Below are 16,357 nucleotides of genomic sequence, written 5' to 3'. Positions count from 1 at the left end.
ATTTGTTTGTTTTGGATTGAGAAGACTTTGAAGTGTTTATAGACACCACAGAAGGAACTTGTAGAGAGGGAGAGATTGAAGATTAGAAAGAGAAGGAAGATGATCGTAGAGACAGTATGACAGAAAAGGCAACAAGGAATGGGATCAAGGGTTGCCCTTGGCAAGGAAACAAAAGGGCTACTCTTAAGAGAATGATGTGAAGGAGGAGAGAATGGGGGGATGATGTCAAGACACTAGGAGGTGAAGAGAAGGGGAGGAGAATCATAGGATCATAGATTTAGAATTGGACAAAATCTTGGGGGCCATTGAGTCTAATTCCTTCATTTTAACAAACTGAGAAGGAAAATCACTTGCCCAGAATCATACAACTAACTAGCTAATAAGCATCTAAGGCAAGATTTGAACCCTGGTCTTCCTAGATCCCAAGTACATCATTCTACTACATTACACAGCAAAGTGAAGTAAACAGAGCCAGGAGAGTAGATCAAAAAGTAAATTAAAAGGGAGGAAAAGAATTGCCTTTCCACAGTAAGGACCCCATTGTGATTAGACAGTATAAATTTGTAGTGGACCCAGTCAGCATAGTTGTACAACATTTTCCAGTTTGTAAATCACCATGTTAATAAGAACATTACATCATGTTAGTTTTTTTTTAGCTATCGTGACATTGTGTTCAACCAGATTAATCTTACAGTCCACAAAAAGAATTATTTATAAGAGTGAACACTGGATTAAAATCCTAGCTCTGTCTCCCTAGTTTATCTTTGGGCCCCATCAGTAAAATCTTTTCTTGTTCTGAAAGGCATTAGACTTCAAGAATCTCTGTGGTTCCTTCTAGCTCTAATTTTCTAATAAAAATTTCCTAGGTCATTTTCATACCCACTATTGTTTAAGTCTGCTTTCCCAATCCTGTGCTTATGAAGTCTATTTTTTTTAACCCAGATAGAAAGCTTCATCTCTATTAAATTTCATCTTATTAGATTCAGGTTGTCAGTCAAGCCAGTTGATAATTTTTTGGATTCTGAATATCATTCAGTATCTTCAATAACAGAGGCAGTATAGGAGTATTTAGGAAATAATTTTTGATGACAGTCATAGAAATTAAAAGATCTTCCCTTTATATTTAAAATATCTATTCTACCAAGAGCTATTATGACCTTTAAAGGAATGCTCAAATACATCATCCTTATTGATAGCAATTATCCTTTGTTCATCTCTTTTCTGAAGCCTTTGTAAAACTATTCCAACACACATTTCACTCTTTTCTGAACACTTTGTTCTTGTAGTCTATACTGCAGTACATATATACATAAAGAGATATATGTGTGTATATATACATAATACATATATATAATTTAATTTTGTGTTGTACATTATCTCATTGCATTATAGTTATTTCTTGTGCATAAGGCTTTGTTTCTTCAATCATATTGTAAGCCAGTCATATAAAATATGTTCATACTTACTTTATATTCTCTGTAGCACCTGGTACAATCCTGGACCCATTGCAGCAATAGTTCAGTAAATACTTATTCAGTAAACATTTATAAAACATTTACTATGTGTCAGGCACTGTGCTAAGTTCTGGGAATATAAACAGAAGAAAAAAAAAGTCCCTATCCTCAAGGAGATTCTAATGAGGAAAGACAACACACAAAGTCAAGGTTTGGGGTGAGGGTGGGAAATAAGGGTACTTAGGTCAGGGGCATGGTGAAGAAAGTCCAGAGTGCTGCAGCCTGGAGAGGAATGATACATGGCTAGCCTGGGTACCTGCCTTATATGTTTAATTAGTCATCAAAGACATTCTGAACATTTATATGTATTAACCCACCAGTTCCCAAAAGAAGACAGTAATGCCAGTGACCAGTTTCATGCATTGGATTAATTTTTCATTATGTGTTTATTTCTTGATTATTTTTGTTGTAGCCATAGAGTGTATAATGTAAAATACAGTTGTGCATAATGAAAATTTGTTGTCATCCTTTTGTTTTTTAATTTTCAAATGTTCTGGTGATATAACTTGTGTGTGTATGTGTGTGTTTATTGCTAGCTAATGAAAATGCTCTTTGAGTGCTCTGATGAACGAATTGACCTAGAGCTCATCTCCTTCTGCATCAACCTTGCTGCTAACAAGAGGAATGTACAACTTATTTGTGAAGGTCAGTGATCTTGAGTTACTTATGGTTTATCTTTGAGCATAAGGTACAATCAGGCAATTGGCAAGACATTAAGATACAGGTTATATGATGGATAGACATCACTGCAAGTCATCCAGGAGCCATCTTTTTTGGCTTTGGTCTCTGCAGGTATTAGACACTACTGTTATGAAGTCCTAAAACGTTCTTGTATTATAGATGAAAACATAGTATATTCTTGAATGGGAACATTGAACATTAACGGGAATTGTATATTCTGTCTTGGGTTGTCCAAAATTAATATTAGTTAGTTTATATATTTTCTGGGAAGAAACTTTTTCTTTTCATGTTTGCTTCTCTTTTATCACTTATTTGTTCGCAAAACTGGTATTTCAAGAGTTTTTTTCTTAATTCTCTCGAACTAAAGTTAAACTTGAATTGTATTTGGTATACTTATTATTTTTTGTCTATAGGAAATGGACTAAAGATGCTTATGAAGAGGGCTCTAAAATTCAAGGATCCACTGCTGATGAAGATGATTAGGAACATTTCACAGCATGATGGACCAACTAAGAATTTGTTTATTGTAAGCACTTATCCTTTATTATGGGTTAGCTTGTGTCAAGTGCTATCCTATATAGATAGAAAAAGTTTTATTCTATTTAGTCTATTTTAGGACCTCAGTGTATTGGAGAGGCAGCACCAAGTTGTGTATAGAGTTTTACACTTGATGTCAGAAAGAACTGGGTTCATATCTTGCCTCAGACACAGATTGACTGTGTGTCCCTAGACAAGTCCCTCTTCCTCTCTAAGCCTCAGTTTCCTTATCAGTAAAATAAGAGTTATAATAATACCTACCTTACAGAGTTTTTATTAGGATCAAATGAGATTATGTATGTAAAGGGCTTACAAACCTTAAGATTCTATATGAATGCAAGATGTTATTATCATCATTGTCTTTGATCTCATTGTTGTGGATATTCCCTCTAGCAGTCTGCACTATATAACTTTTGTCCAAATTCTTCCATAAGTATACCATCCAACTTTCCTGGGACATTCTTTGCACTCACTTGACATTGCATGGACACCAATGGAACTAATGATAAGAACATCAATTATCCTTTACTAGTCTTTTTTTCTTATCATTTGTTTTTCTGAGATTATCTTTTATACCACTTCTCCTGTGTAATTCCTCATTTGTTAGTAGTTGCAGTCCATAGTAATTCTAATTACATGATAAGTACAGAGAATCATAAAAGACATATTTGAACTGATGCAAAGTGAAGTAAACAGAGCCAGGAAAACAATATACACAATGGCTACAGCAACGTAAACAGAAAGAACAACCACCACAAAGCAATCTGAACTGAATATTGTGAAATAAAAAAAACTTGTCCCCAAAGAAGAGACATGAGAACACACCTCCCCAGACTCCTTTGTGGGAGAGAAAGTACAGTCCACATGTGTAGAACACTGCATATCATATAACATCAGGTTTTTTTCAATATGTGGCTTGGATTTACAACTTTTTTTCTCTTCCTCTTTAAAAAAGTTCTTTGTTGTAAGGGTTTTCTAGGAGAGATTCAGGAAGAAATGTAGGCAATGTAAAAACAAAGGATATTAATAAAATCTCTTTTGTAATTTAATGTAAACTTGTTGAGGGGAAGGAATTTTTTTTTCTTTTGTGTTTGTATTTTCAGCACCCGACATTGTGCTTGATACATAGTAGATGCTTAATAAATTCATTTTCATAATTCAAAAGAGTATATAAGCATAAAGATAAGAGTGATAGAACAGGAAGTTCATGAGCTTCCCTCTTATCTGAACCAAGGAGAAGGAAAGAACACACACAAATATATATTTATATATTATGCCCCATTCCCCACACACACACATCAAGATATGTATAGAGTTTAATACATTATTATCAGTAGAACAACAGGTAGAGATAGAGGGTAGAAGTAGGGAAGAAATAGTCACAAATAAAATAAACCTTACCCAAGGGAGCTGGATTAGAAAGGGGAAATTAAAAGGAGAAAAATAAAGGGAAAGATCAAACAACTTAGGCCTGAGAGAGAAAGGGAAAAACTGAGGATCAGACCATTAGATTATTAGTGATAATACTACCCCCTTTGCCATTTTCTTTTAATTTGTAAAAGGAGTGGGTTAGCTGGCTGAAAGAGGAAATAGTGTAATAGAAAATCTGGTGGAAGGAAAAACATACTTAGCAGTATGTAGTCATACTCAAAGTGTGACTGGGATTAACTACCTATCATTCCTTCCCCCTGCTAAAATGATTTATTTTATTTGTGACTATTTTAGCTCCTCATCTTAACTTTTCCATGTGGAAATTGTATGTTCTAAGCACACTCGTATACTATCCACAGGCTTAAAAGGACTAAGCATATTGGCCCCAGATAAAAGATATTAATACAGAGTTAAGATGAGGAGCTAACATGAGGAGCTGAGTTTCTATTGAATCTAAAACAGTGAGTCATAATCTCAGACAAGGCAACAGTTGTTTTTTTTAGAAGTGGTTTTAAAAAATCACCTGTCTTTTAAGATAAGCAAGTGGAATATTATTGTGCCATAAGATATGAGAAAATGGATAATTTACTGAGAATATCTATAAACTGATACAGAATGAAGGAAGCAGAGCTAAGCAAACAAGTATACAATGATAACATTACAAAGAAAAACAGTTTTGAAAGACTGTGGAACACTTATCAATGCCATGATAAACCATGATTCCAAAGGACCAAAAATTAATCACACTATTCATCTCCTGTTAGAAAGATGATGGGATTTAAGATAAGTGTGAGACATACATTTGAGAAAATAGCCAGTGCAAAAATTTGTTTTACTGGATAATGCAAATTGTGAGGACAACGCAAAATGTTATATTATGCAAATTTTTCTTCTTTTGTTAATTTTTCAGCAGGACCAGGGAATGGAAAGGAGAGAAAATAAATATTTGTGGATATTTTTTAAAAGGCATGTTGCATAGAGCAAAAGATATCAATAAAATATCTTTAAAATAAAAAGAGACAAGCAGAGAAACTACAGTGTCCTTAATGGACATAAACCATAAATAATGAACTGTTAGCTTATGTATGATATATGTGTGTATACATATGTTTATATACATATACATCTATATGCACCATATAACATAGCATCTAAATATCTAAAGGAAAAATGAATTGAACAACAGAGAATAATAGATAACAAAACAATAATTGTTTGATACCTTAATGGGCCCCTTTCAGACTTAAACAAAATACAATAAAAAAAATGAAGCATTAAGTGTTACAGGCAAAGCACTGTATTCAGTGCTGGGGTTTCAAGTAGAAAAATAAGTGAGTTCCTACTCTCAAAGAGCTTACATTAAAATAGGGGAAACAACACATCTGGAAGGTTTTAGCTACAGTCAGATGGAAAACTCCTATAATCCTTAGGCTACAAAGGAAAAGCAGACGGTCATCTCCCTTTTGAAAAATCTTATCAGTCTCTGATGATGAACCATTTGACACTTAACTGGAAGCATTGATATTCCAGAGTCTCTTGAATTCAAGGTCCTGGGCTGTCAATATCAGGGTCTGTGAGGATATAGTGGTCCATGTGAAAATGACTCACTGGGTTTGACTCAGCAAGCACGTGCTGCCTCTGGTCTCTCACTTAGGGTGCCTTGCTGCCTTAGCTAACTAACCTGGCCTGCCTTCTCTGTGATTGAAGTTGTTTGGCAGTTGGTGGAGATGGCTGGCCCCTTCTTCACAAGAGTTGCTTTGATGAGGACGTGCCTGAAAGGAGAATAAGTAGTCTTTGTGGTTCTCTGCCTATTGATCACAGTTGGCCAGTTGGTAGTGGATCTTTTTTAAGAGATGGTAATCCTGGTGGTAGTATTGGTTTGACATGCCTAGAGTATGCTTCCTCAACAAGAACCATGAAAGAGCTAAATAAAATTTTGGAAAAGTTAGATGTGATAGAACTCTGGTGACTGTTGAAGGAGAGAATCGAAAGAAGTATACATTATTTTTAGCTTTACATGGTACCTTTAAAAACAGACCTTGGGGCAGAGTAAAAGCAGGAACTTGGCTGAGCTCCTGCTCCAACCACCTCCAACACCTGCAAAATATGACTCTAAATAAATTTTAGAGCTACAGAGCCCACAAAGCGACAGAGAGAAACAAATTTCCCACTGAAGCCAGCCCAGCAGGCTGACAGGAAGAATCTATCGCACCAGACTGGGAGCCCAGCAGAGTCCCAGGTGAGCTGCCAGGGCTGAGACCTGGGGCAACCCCAACCAGCAGCCCAGACCAGCCAGAGCAGACTTCAGGAGAGTGAATCACCAGCAGCTGTGGTGGTTTCCAGACTTCTCAACCCATAAACGCCAAAGAGAAAGTAAAAGGTCAGTAGGGAACTAGGTTGGAACCAGGTGATGGGAGAGCACAGTCTGGCCCCTGACCCTAGGACAAGAGGTGGCAAAGAAGGTGCAACAGCCACAGCTGCTGACACATGGCTGCCTCCAGAGCTCCTGGTCTGCAGATCATCAGGAGACCAAGCAATTGCTCAGAGGGTAATCACTCTTCCTTTAACCTGCTTGGATCTGGATTGTAGACTTAGGTGGTGGTCCTGGGGTATCTGGCCAGTGTGCCAGAGCTTGTGGTGACTGTAGAGAGAGCTCCCTCCTCATAGACCTGGCAACTGTGAAAACCCCAGCGATTTCGGACACAGCTCTCTCCATTCTGGAAGCTAAGTTCTACCGTGGCAAAGAGCTCAAAAATCAAGTAATTGGTTGGCAAGATGAGCAAGTAGAGGAAGTGCAGTCAGACCATAGAATGCTTTTTTTTTTGGGGGGGGGGAACAAAAAGGATCAAAACATGGAACCAGAAGAAGACAAAGTCAAAATTCGTGCATCAAAAGTTTCCAAGAAAAATATGAATTGGTTACAGACCATGGAGGAACTCGAGAAGGATTTTGAAAATCAAGTAAGAGAAGTAGAGGAAAAATTGGGAAGAGAAATGAGAATGATGCAAGAAAAGCATGAAAAGCTAGTCAGCAGCCTGCTAAAAGAGACCCAAAAAATACTGAAGAAAATAACACCTTAAAAAATAGACCAACTCAAATGGCAAAAGAGGCTCAAAAAGGCAATGAGGGGAAGAATGCCTTAAAAAGCCAAATTTCCAAGATGGAAAAAGAATCTCAAAAGCTCACTGAAGAGAATCATTCCTTCAGAATTAGACTGGAGCAAGTGGAAGCTAATGACTTTATGAGAAATCAAGATACTACTAAACAGATCCAAACAAATGAAAAAATAGAAGGCAGTGTGAAATATCTCATTGGAAAAACCACTGACCTGGAAAATAGATCCAGGAGAGATAATTTAAAAATTATTGGACTACCTGAAAGCCATGATCAAAAATAGAACCTACAGATCATCCTTCAAGAAAATCTCAAGGAAAATTGCCCTGATGTTTTAGAACCAGAGGGCAAAATAAAGGTTGAAAGAATCCACCGGTCACCTCCTGAAAAAGATCCCAAAAAGAAAACTCCTAGGAATATTATAGCCAGGTTCCGGAATTCCCAGATCAAGGAGAAAATATTACAAGCAGTCAAGAAGAAACAATTTGAATATTGTGGAAACACAATCAGGTTAACACAGGATCTGGCAGCTTCTACACTGAGGGATCGAAGGTCTTGGAATATGATATCCCGGAGGTCAAAGGAGCTGGGATTAAAACCAAGAATCACCTACCCAGCAAAAGGGGAAAATATGGTCATTCAGTGGAATAGAGGTCTTTCGAGCATTCTTGATGTAAAAACCAGACTTGAATAGAAAATTTGACATTCAGATACAAGAAGCAAGAGAAGCATGAGAAGGTAAACAGGGAAAAGAAATCATAAGGAACTTATCAAAGTTGAACTATTTACATCTGTACATGGAAAAACGATAATTGTAACTTATGAAACTTTTCTCAGTATGAGAATAGTTGAAAGGAATAGAAATGTATGTGTGTGTAGATAGATAGATACACACACACATATATACATATATATGTCTATATAGGAGGGTATATGGACATATGAATACATATGTGAATGTGTATATATGTGTGCAAGTATACATAGATAGAGGGCACAGGACAAATTTAATAGGAAGGGATGATACTTAAGAGGTGAGAGAGGAATATAATGAGAGGAGATGGGGAGAGACAGAATGGGGTAAACTATCTCATATAGAAGAGGCAAGGGAAAATGGTTACAATGGAGGGGAAGAATAGGAAGGCAAAAGGGAATGGGTCAACTTTATTCTCATTGAATTTGGCTTAGGGAGGGAATGACATACACACTAAATAGGGTATGTCACCCTACAGGAGAGTAGAGGGGGGGTGATGGAAGGGAGGGCAGGCTGGGGGGGGGAGGGAACTTGGAAGCACCCACTTTTGAAAAGGGACAGGATCAAAGTAGAGAACAGAACAAATGGGAGGTGGGATAGGAGGGAGGGAAATATAATCAGTCTTTTACAATATATCTACTATGGAAATGTTTTGCATAGGTACACATGTACAACTTATATTGAATTGCTTATCTTTACAGTAAGGGTGGGTGACAAGGAAGGAAGGGAATGAATCTGGAATTCAAAACTTTAAAATCAAATGTTTAAAATATATATATGCTATTATTAATATTATTTTACATGTAACTGGGAAATAAGATATACAGGCATTGGGGCATAGAGATCCACCGTGCCTTACTGGAAAGTTGGAGAGAGTATGGGAGAAGATATGAGAGAGAGCAGATTGGAGGAGGGGATATCCAGTGGGATTGCTATTTTGGGGTGGTGGGTAGGGGGAAAAACAGGGAGAAAATCTGTAACTCAAAATCTTGTGGAAATGAATGATATAAACTAGAATTTAATAAAAAAATAAAATTAAGAGGTGAGAGAGGAATATAATGGGAGAAGGAGAAAGGGAGAGATAGAATAGGGTAAATTATCTCATATAAAAGAATCAAGAGAAATCTGTTACAATGGCAGGGAAGAGCAGGAAGGTGAAAGGGAATGGGCCAACCTTACTCTCATTGAATTTGGCTTAAGGAGGGAATAACATACACACTCGATTGGGTATCTTACCCTACAAAAAAGTAGGGGGGAAAGGGGATTAGAGGGGGGATGATAGAAGGGAGGGCAGATTGGGGGAGAGGGTAGTTAATAGCACACATTTTGAAAAGGGACAGGGTCAGAGTAGAAAATAGAATAAGTGGGGGATGGGATAGGTTGGAGGAAAATACAGTTTGTCTTTCATAATATAACTATGGTTATATTGTGTTTTGCGTAACCACACATGCACAACCTATATTGAATTGCTTGTCTTCCCAGTGGGGGTGGGTGAGGAGGGAAGAAGGGGAAGAATCTGGAAATCAAAGTTTTAAAAACAAATGTTAAAAAGAAACTGTTTTTTTTACATGTAATTGGGAAATAAGATATACAAGCACTGGGGTATAGAAATTTAGCGGGGGGGGGAGGTGGAGGGATATAAGAGAGAGCAGATTGGGGTAAGAGGTATTCAGTAGGCTTGCTATCTTGGGGTGGGAATAGGGGGAAAATGGAGAGAAAATTTGTAACTCAAAATCTTGTGGAAATGAATGTTGAAAACTAAAACAAAAGATTTTTTTAAAACCGCTTGTACTAGGGTGGAAAAATGTAAGCAAGTGTAGAAAAGTGGAGATATTAAACGTATTCTTTATTGACTTCCACATAATAACAGTTATCACAATAATTTAAAGGAAAGATTCAGATTTAAATGGAGACTAAATAATAAAACACCACAGAATATCTAGGTCAAAGAACAAATAATAGAAATGGTAGGTAATTTTATTTTTTTAAATGCAATAATGAAATAACATACCAAAACTTGTGTTATATATCTAAAGCAGCCTTAGATGAAATTTTATCCCTCTAAACATGCTTATCAGTAAAAGAGAGAAGAAATTAATAAACTGGGATTGCAATTTAGAAACATAGAAAAGCAGCAAATTACAAAATACCCAGTAAACACAAAAGTTGCCATAAAAGCTGAAAAGAAGTATTGCAGATATTATTTTTGAACTGAAATTCATACCACATACCATAATAAGCTCTAAAGTGATATATGATTTAATTATAAAAGGTAATATCATAAAAAAAAACTAAAGACAAAGGAAGATTTTTCACTAGAGAATTCTTATGTAAAAAAGTAGAAATCATCATAAAAGATGAAATTGGCAGTTAGATGTAGAAAGTATAGCAGGAAAGTATAGCACTAAAGCCAGTAGAGAAAATGTTAATAATGCAGATTATACTCAAAAGTTCATATATATACACACACATACATGGTATGAATGTACATACATATGTGCAGACAGATTCAGTTGTTAAACATTCATTAGCATAGTCTGAGAGTATAAGTTATTAACGACCATATGGGAAAATGATCCAAATCATTAATAAGAGAAATGCAAATTAAAACAACTCTGAGATTCTTCTCATGCATCAGATAAACAAAAATGACAAAAAGAAGTTAGCTATTGCTGGGGGATTGTGGGAGGACAGGCACACTAAATGCATTGTTGGTGGAGCTACAAATTGGTTTGACCATTCTGGGAAATAATTTGCAACCGTACCTCAAAATCATTCAACTTTACATGCCCTTTTACCCAGTGATACTATTAGGTGCACACTTCAAGGATAGGAAGGGCAGAGGGAAAGGACCTACACATACAAAAATATGGTGTCTTTTTTTGTTATTCCAAAGAACTGGAAGCAAAATATCCATCCATTGGCAAATAGATATCCATCCATTGGCAAAATGGCTGAACAAACTGTCATATATGAATGTAATGGAATTTCATATTCATATAAATATGGAGAGTCTTGTATAAACTGATGAAAAGTGAAATGAGCAAAAACATAAAAGCAATTTACATGAAGGCCACAAAGAATCACTTGAGAGGGAATAACTGAAAGACCATAGACCTCTGACCAATGCCACAGCCAGTCATGACTTCCAAAGATCAATGACAAAACATACCTCCCACCTCTTGGCAAAGAAGTGATGAACTGGAGGTGTAGAATGGATATGCATTCTCAGACACGGCTAATGAATTGGTTTTATTCTTTAACTATATATGTATTTATTACAATGAAGGCCTTCAATTCCAGGGGTAGAGAGAGTAAGTAGGTCATGATAGGGCAGCTAGGTGGTACAGTGAATAGAGTACCTGGCCTGTAGTTAGGAAGACCCATCTTCCTGATGTCAAATCTGGCCTCAGACACTTCCTAGCTGTGTGATGCTGGGCAAGTCACTTAATCCTGTTTGCCTCATTTTCTTCATCTATAAAATGAGCTGGAGAAGGAAATGGCAAACCACTCTGATAACTTTGCCAAGAAACCCCCAAATGGGGTGGGTCATGAAGAGTCGGACAGGACTGAAAAGCAACTAATAGACTTGGTGGAGAGGGAGGTGGAGTAAATCTTTTTTTTTAATAAAAAGGGAAAAAAAAGTACAGAAGGAGATACAAATGGAGTGTTTGTTTTTGCGTGGGTATATCCCAAGTGATATATATGTGTCATACACACTCTGTATATTTCTTTAAAAAACAACCGCCATAAACTGTGTAACAGAATTTTACAATTTTCTTTGCTGAAAGTCCTTTTTTTGTTTCTTGCAGCATATGTTTGTTAATGAGTAAATTTACAATAAAAAGGAAAATTTCTTTTTGAAAATCTATGCATATGTGTGTATATGTATATATATATACATACATAGTCTTCATGTTCAAGGTATTGAAAATCCAGTTTAATAATACAGAACCACCCATATGGCAAGCATAAATGCCAAGTCATTTCTTCTTAGTCATATCTTTTATTTTATTGGGTTATAAGAATATGCTTGTGCTGAAAAGTAAAATTCAGGAGTAATGTTAGAAATCCTAAGAGAATGAGGACTCTAGAGAGGATTTGTTTGTGTATGCCTCACTTAACATGCCACTTTAAATTTATGCAAATGAGATAGTTTATATTAAATAATATTATTAGTCTACAGTAGACCAAAGAAGAGTAACAACACCTTTGTGTGCTTTTATGTAACTTAACTAAGTACAAATTTCTGTGTTTTATTTAGGATTATGTTGGAGATCTTGCAGCCCAGATATCTAATGATGAAGAAGAGGAATTTGTGATAGAATGTTTGGGGACTCTAGCAAATCTTACTATCCCTGACTTGGACTGGGAGCTGGTTCTCAAAGAATACAAGTTGGCTCCATACCTCAAAGATAAACTTAAACCAGGTCTGTCCTAGGTGTTTGATTTTGTGATGTCACTCACTCTCTTCAGTTGGATGTGAACAATGTATTATGGTGCTATTATTTCACTTTAGGCCACTGCTTTGCAAGCCAAAATTTTCTTCCTCCTCTTTCCCCCATAAAAGAGATGAGCCCTCTCCTGTATATTTTATTATTTTTTATTAGTATTTTCTTACTTTCTACCTTTTCTTAATCTCATCTTTCCCTTAGCTCCATGCTGTTATCTACATTCCATAGCAACTAAACAGCTGCCCCAGAAACTCTCCCCATTCTCCATGCCTGAATTATCAGACAGGTGTACTGACTCTGCCATTTTCCAAGCAGGTTCCCAAAGGCAAGGTTCATTTTCCTCTTTTCAGCTGGGCCACAGTCAAATTAGAAGTGTGTCACAGAATTTAAGAGATAGAAAAAATGATACTGACTTAGTTTTTAATGTTTTTTTCTTATAGGCAGATTGATGCTATAGTAGAATTTGATGCAAAGTTGTTTTTTTAAATGAGCAGTTTCTTCTCTTTGATTTTACTAGGTGCTGCAGAAGATGATCTTGTTTTAGAAGTGGTTATAATGATTGGAACTGTGTCTATGGATGATTCTTGTGCTGCATTGCTAGCCAAATCAGGAATCATTCCAGCACTCATTGAATTGCTGAATGGTAAGTCATGATCCATTTTATTTTGTTTCCATGCTCAGTTGTTTATAAGTTAAATATAATTAAGACATTAATTTGTTGAAAACTTACTTGTGTACAAGTTACATTCACCTTGTCGTTCTGGTAACAGTATGGAAGATAGAAATCTCTGGGCCTCTACAATTAAGGAAAATGAATAGAGAATTATAGTTGCTGGACAATGCTGTATCAAAAGCTAAAGATACCTATCCTTTTTTCCCATTGCACCAATCTAAGAGAATTAAGTGACTCTTTTCTTTGCCAAGGCTTATCTTGTACTCTTGCATTCCATCACTTCCAAAATTTATTTCATTTATCATCTCCTCTATCATATTTCCCTGCTTACCAACTCTTCCATTGCCAGCAAACATTCTCGAACAACTCGAATGCTAGATATATAGACATGCAGATAGATAAATTTTAAAGTAGGCCTTTTCTCCCTCCTCCCACTCTGTCATTTCCTCAAATAGTCTTTTCTTTTTTCGCTCCTTTCACTGCCTCACAGCTCAGTCCTCAACCCCTTTCAGCCTAGCTCCTGAACCAATGCTAAAACTCTACTCTCTTCAGCTTCACTGATGATCAGTTAATTGCCACTCTGTTGGCATTTACCCAGTCCCCATCCCCCTTCACCTTCCTGCAGCATTTGTCACTGCTGACCACTTCATTGTCAATATTCTTTCCTCCCCTTAGTTTCTCTGATATTGTTTTCTGTAGTTTTTCTTCCTGCTTTCTCATCTGTTCCTCTTTAATGTCTTTCCCTAGATCATCATATTTCTCTTGCTCTTTAAGTGTGGGTATTCTCCAAGACTCTTCAAAGACTTCATATAATCTTTCCCATTTCTCTCATCCACTCCCATTCTACTATCAAAAATTATCATCTCTGCAAATGATTTCCAAATTTGTATATACAGGCTTCTTGTTCTGGTCTTATATATTCAACTTCTAGAGGATGCCCACCAGCACTGCCAAACTTTACATGTTCAAAGTTGAACTCATCTTTCCCCACTAAAACCTTTTACTGCTTTCGACTACTCTGACCTGTTCTTCCTTATTTCTGTTGATTGTACCACCATTTATTTACCTAGTCAGCCAAGATTGAAACCCAAGTCATTTATTCTTCCCTTCCCTTTACATTCCACATCCGCTTAGGCACCCAGTCCTACTTATTATGCTGCTCTGTTATCTCTTAAATCTGTCCCTTCGTCTTTACTCACCTGCCACCATGCTAGTTCAGGCTCTCATTGTCTCATATTGGACTATTTTATAGTCTTCTTACTAATCTTTCTGATTCCAGTCTCTTCCTTCCCCATTGTATCCTTTAAAACCTTCTATGACTCCCACTTGCTTATAAGATATAATTTAAATTTCTAAATGGCATTTAAGGCCTTTCACATTTCACATTCCTGCTCCAATCTCCCTTTCTAGCCTTATTTCATATTTCTACCCTTTGTGCAGTCTCCATTCCAAGCAGATTGACTGTGTTTTCACTGACCTAATTCTTTCTTGTTCTCTGTGTTTGCACAGACCATCATTCTCTGTGCCTAAAATATACTATCATCTTATTACTGCCTGTTGAAATCCTTTTTTTCTTTAAGGCCCATCTCTTAGCCTGCCTCTGCCGTGAATATGTAGCTAGACATCCCCTCTTGATCCTCAGATTCTCCTTCAGTACTTTGTGTTTACTTTGCTGTCATATTATAATTAAGATAAACAAGTAGTTTGTATCATAGTATATATTGTAAACTCTTTGAAAAGGCAACACCTGTCATTTTTACTCTTCATGTCTCCAGTGCCTAATGTGTGACTTCCACAGTGAGTCCTTAATTGTTGAATTGAATTCATTTCTTTTCCTTATTGCCCAGTCTTTTACCTCGTTAACATAAAAATACATAAAGAAAATGCTTTTCTTTTCATGAGGGATCATTGTAAAGAATGAAAATTATGTAACCGAATCCTTATCTAAAGAAGGAAATGAGATCTAATAGAAGAAAGCATAGGAGAGCACATTACCATGATGTTAGGATAGACATTGATATTTAGCTTTAAGTTTATTTTTTGACATGCTGTGACTTCAGAGGTACAATTTAGCATAGGTCTGCCAGTTCTAAACTCCTGTCTTTCAGTTTGAAGAGGGTCCTAATTCTTCCTTATAGAAACAATTATACCCTGAACCACAAAAGGAGTTATTTTGCCAGAGGTTCTGATGGCAGCTTGGTGTATATATGACAGAGGGCCCAGGCTTTTCATCCTCATGATGTAATATACGTGACAGTAATTGTCCTTTTTTTGTTTTGGGGTTCAACAACTTTATTCTTGTACTCTTTTTAGTTTACCGTGTCTGAAATGGAAGCTTATATTATTGTCCTAGAACTTGGAACATCCTTTTCTCTTATTAGTTGGCAAATACTGTTATCGTTTCTTCATTATTTTTCCCTTTCTCCCAGTTTTTAGATGTAGTTTTAGAATTAAGAGTTTACTTTCTATTACCAGCAGCCATACTGAAATATTTCAAAGTATCATAACTTAGGTTTGAACCATTACTTTTGTGGCACACTAGTTACTAAGTATCTAACATGACCAATGTTCTGCTAGCATTACAAAAGTTACAAAAATAGCAAAACATGTCCTTATTCCATTTATTTATAGTAATATGAAAGCCCAGATAGACTTTTCAGATTCACACCTATTTGTTAGATGAAAGGATGCAGACTATGCTACCACCAGTAAATCCCAGTGGTTCCTTACCTCTGGGATCAAATGTAATCCAGTCTTTTTACATATTACTCTTTTACACACTCTTCAGTGCAGTCATCACACATTGTGCTTTGTCTCCAATCTCAGTGCCTTATATTTGCTGTTCCCAATGTTTTGAATGCCCTCCCCTCACCTCTGTCTCTTATCCCATGCTTCCTTCAAGACTTGGCTAAAAGACCACATTTTGCAGAATGAAAGCACTTCTTAGGCTTCTTCCTCTGTAAGGTCTCCTTTTATCTGCTTTGTGTGTATTTTATATGTATGTATATCTTGTCTCCCGTATTCAAATGTAAGCTTCTTGAGAAACTTTTCACTATTTCTTTGTATGTCTAGAACTTAGTCCAGTGTGTGCTACATAAGCTTAATAAATATTTGCTAGTTGAAACAGCAGAAGCTCAATGTTTTCATCCTTATACATGTACACAGAGAAAGCAAGTAAATTGCTAAAATTAGATTGGTT

At 36.4% G+C, this 16,357-nt stretch overlaps 1 protein-coding gene across 3 annotated transcripts in view; it reads left to right on the top strand.

Annotated features, from left to right (window-relative positions):
• Positions 1 to 16,357, top strand: part of KIFAP3 (kinesin associated protein 3) — a 204,541-nt gene that overhangs the window by 115,372 nt on the left and 72,812 nt on the right. For all 3 annotated transcript variants that reach the window (XM_069094754.1, XM_069094755.1, XM_069094756.1), the window contains exons 12-15: positions 2,051 to 2,159; positions 2,609 to 2,721; positions 12,296 to 12,461; positions 13,003 to 13,128. In XM_069094754.1, coding sequence (XP_068950855.1) covers positions 2,051 to 2,159; positions 2,609 to 2,721; positions 12,296 to 12,461; positions 13,003 to 13,128 — 514 coding nt within the window. The remainder of the gene's footprint in view (positions 1 to 2,050; positions 2,160 to 2,608; positions 2,722 to 12,295; positions 12,462 to 13,002; positions 13,129 to 16,357) is intronic.

This window comes from Petaurus breviceps, unplaced genomic scaffold, assembly GCF_028583685.1.
Source record: "Petaurus breviceps papuanus isolate PSGF00001 unplaced genomic scaffold, PetGlider_PUasm1.0 220, whole genome shotgun sequence".
In the NCBI taxonomy this organism is placed as follows: Eukaryota; Metazoa; Chordata; class Mammalia; order Diprotodontia; family Petauridae; genus Petaurus; species Petaurus breviceps.
The sequence above is the reverse complement of the archived record's forward strand: the minus strand, read 5'-3'. Positions and strand labels throughout refer to the sequence as shown.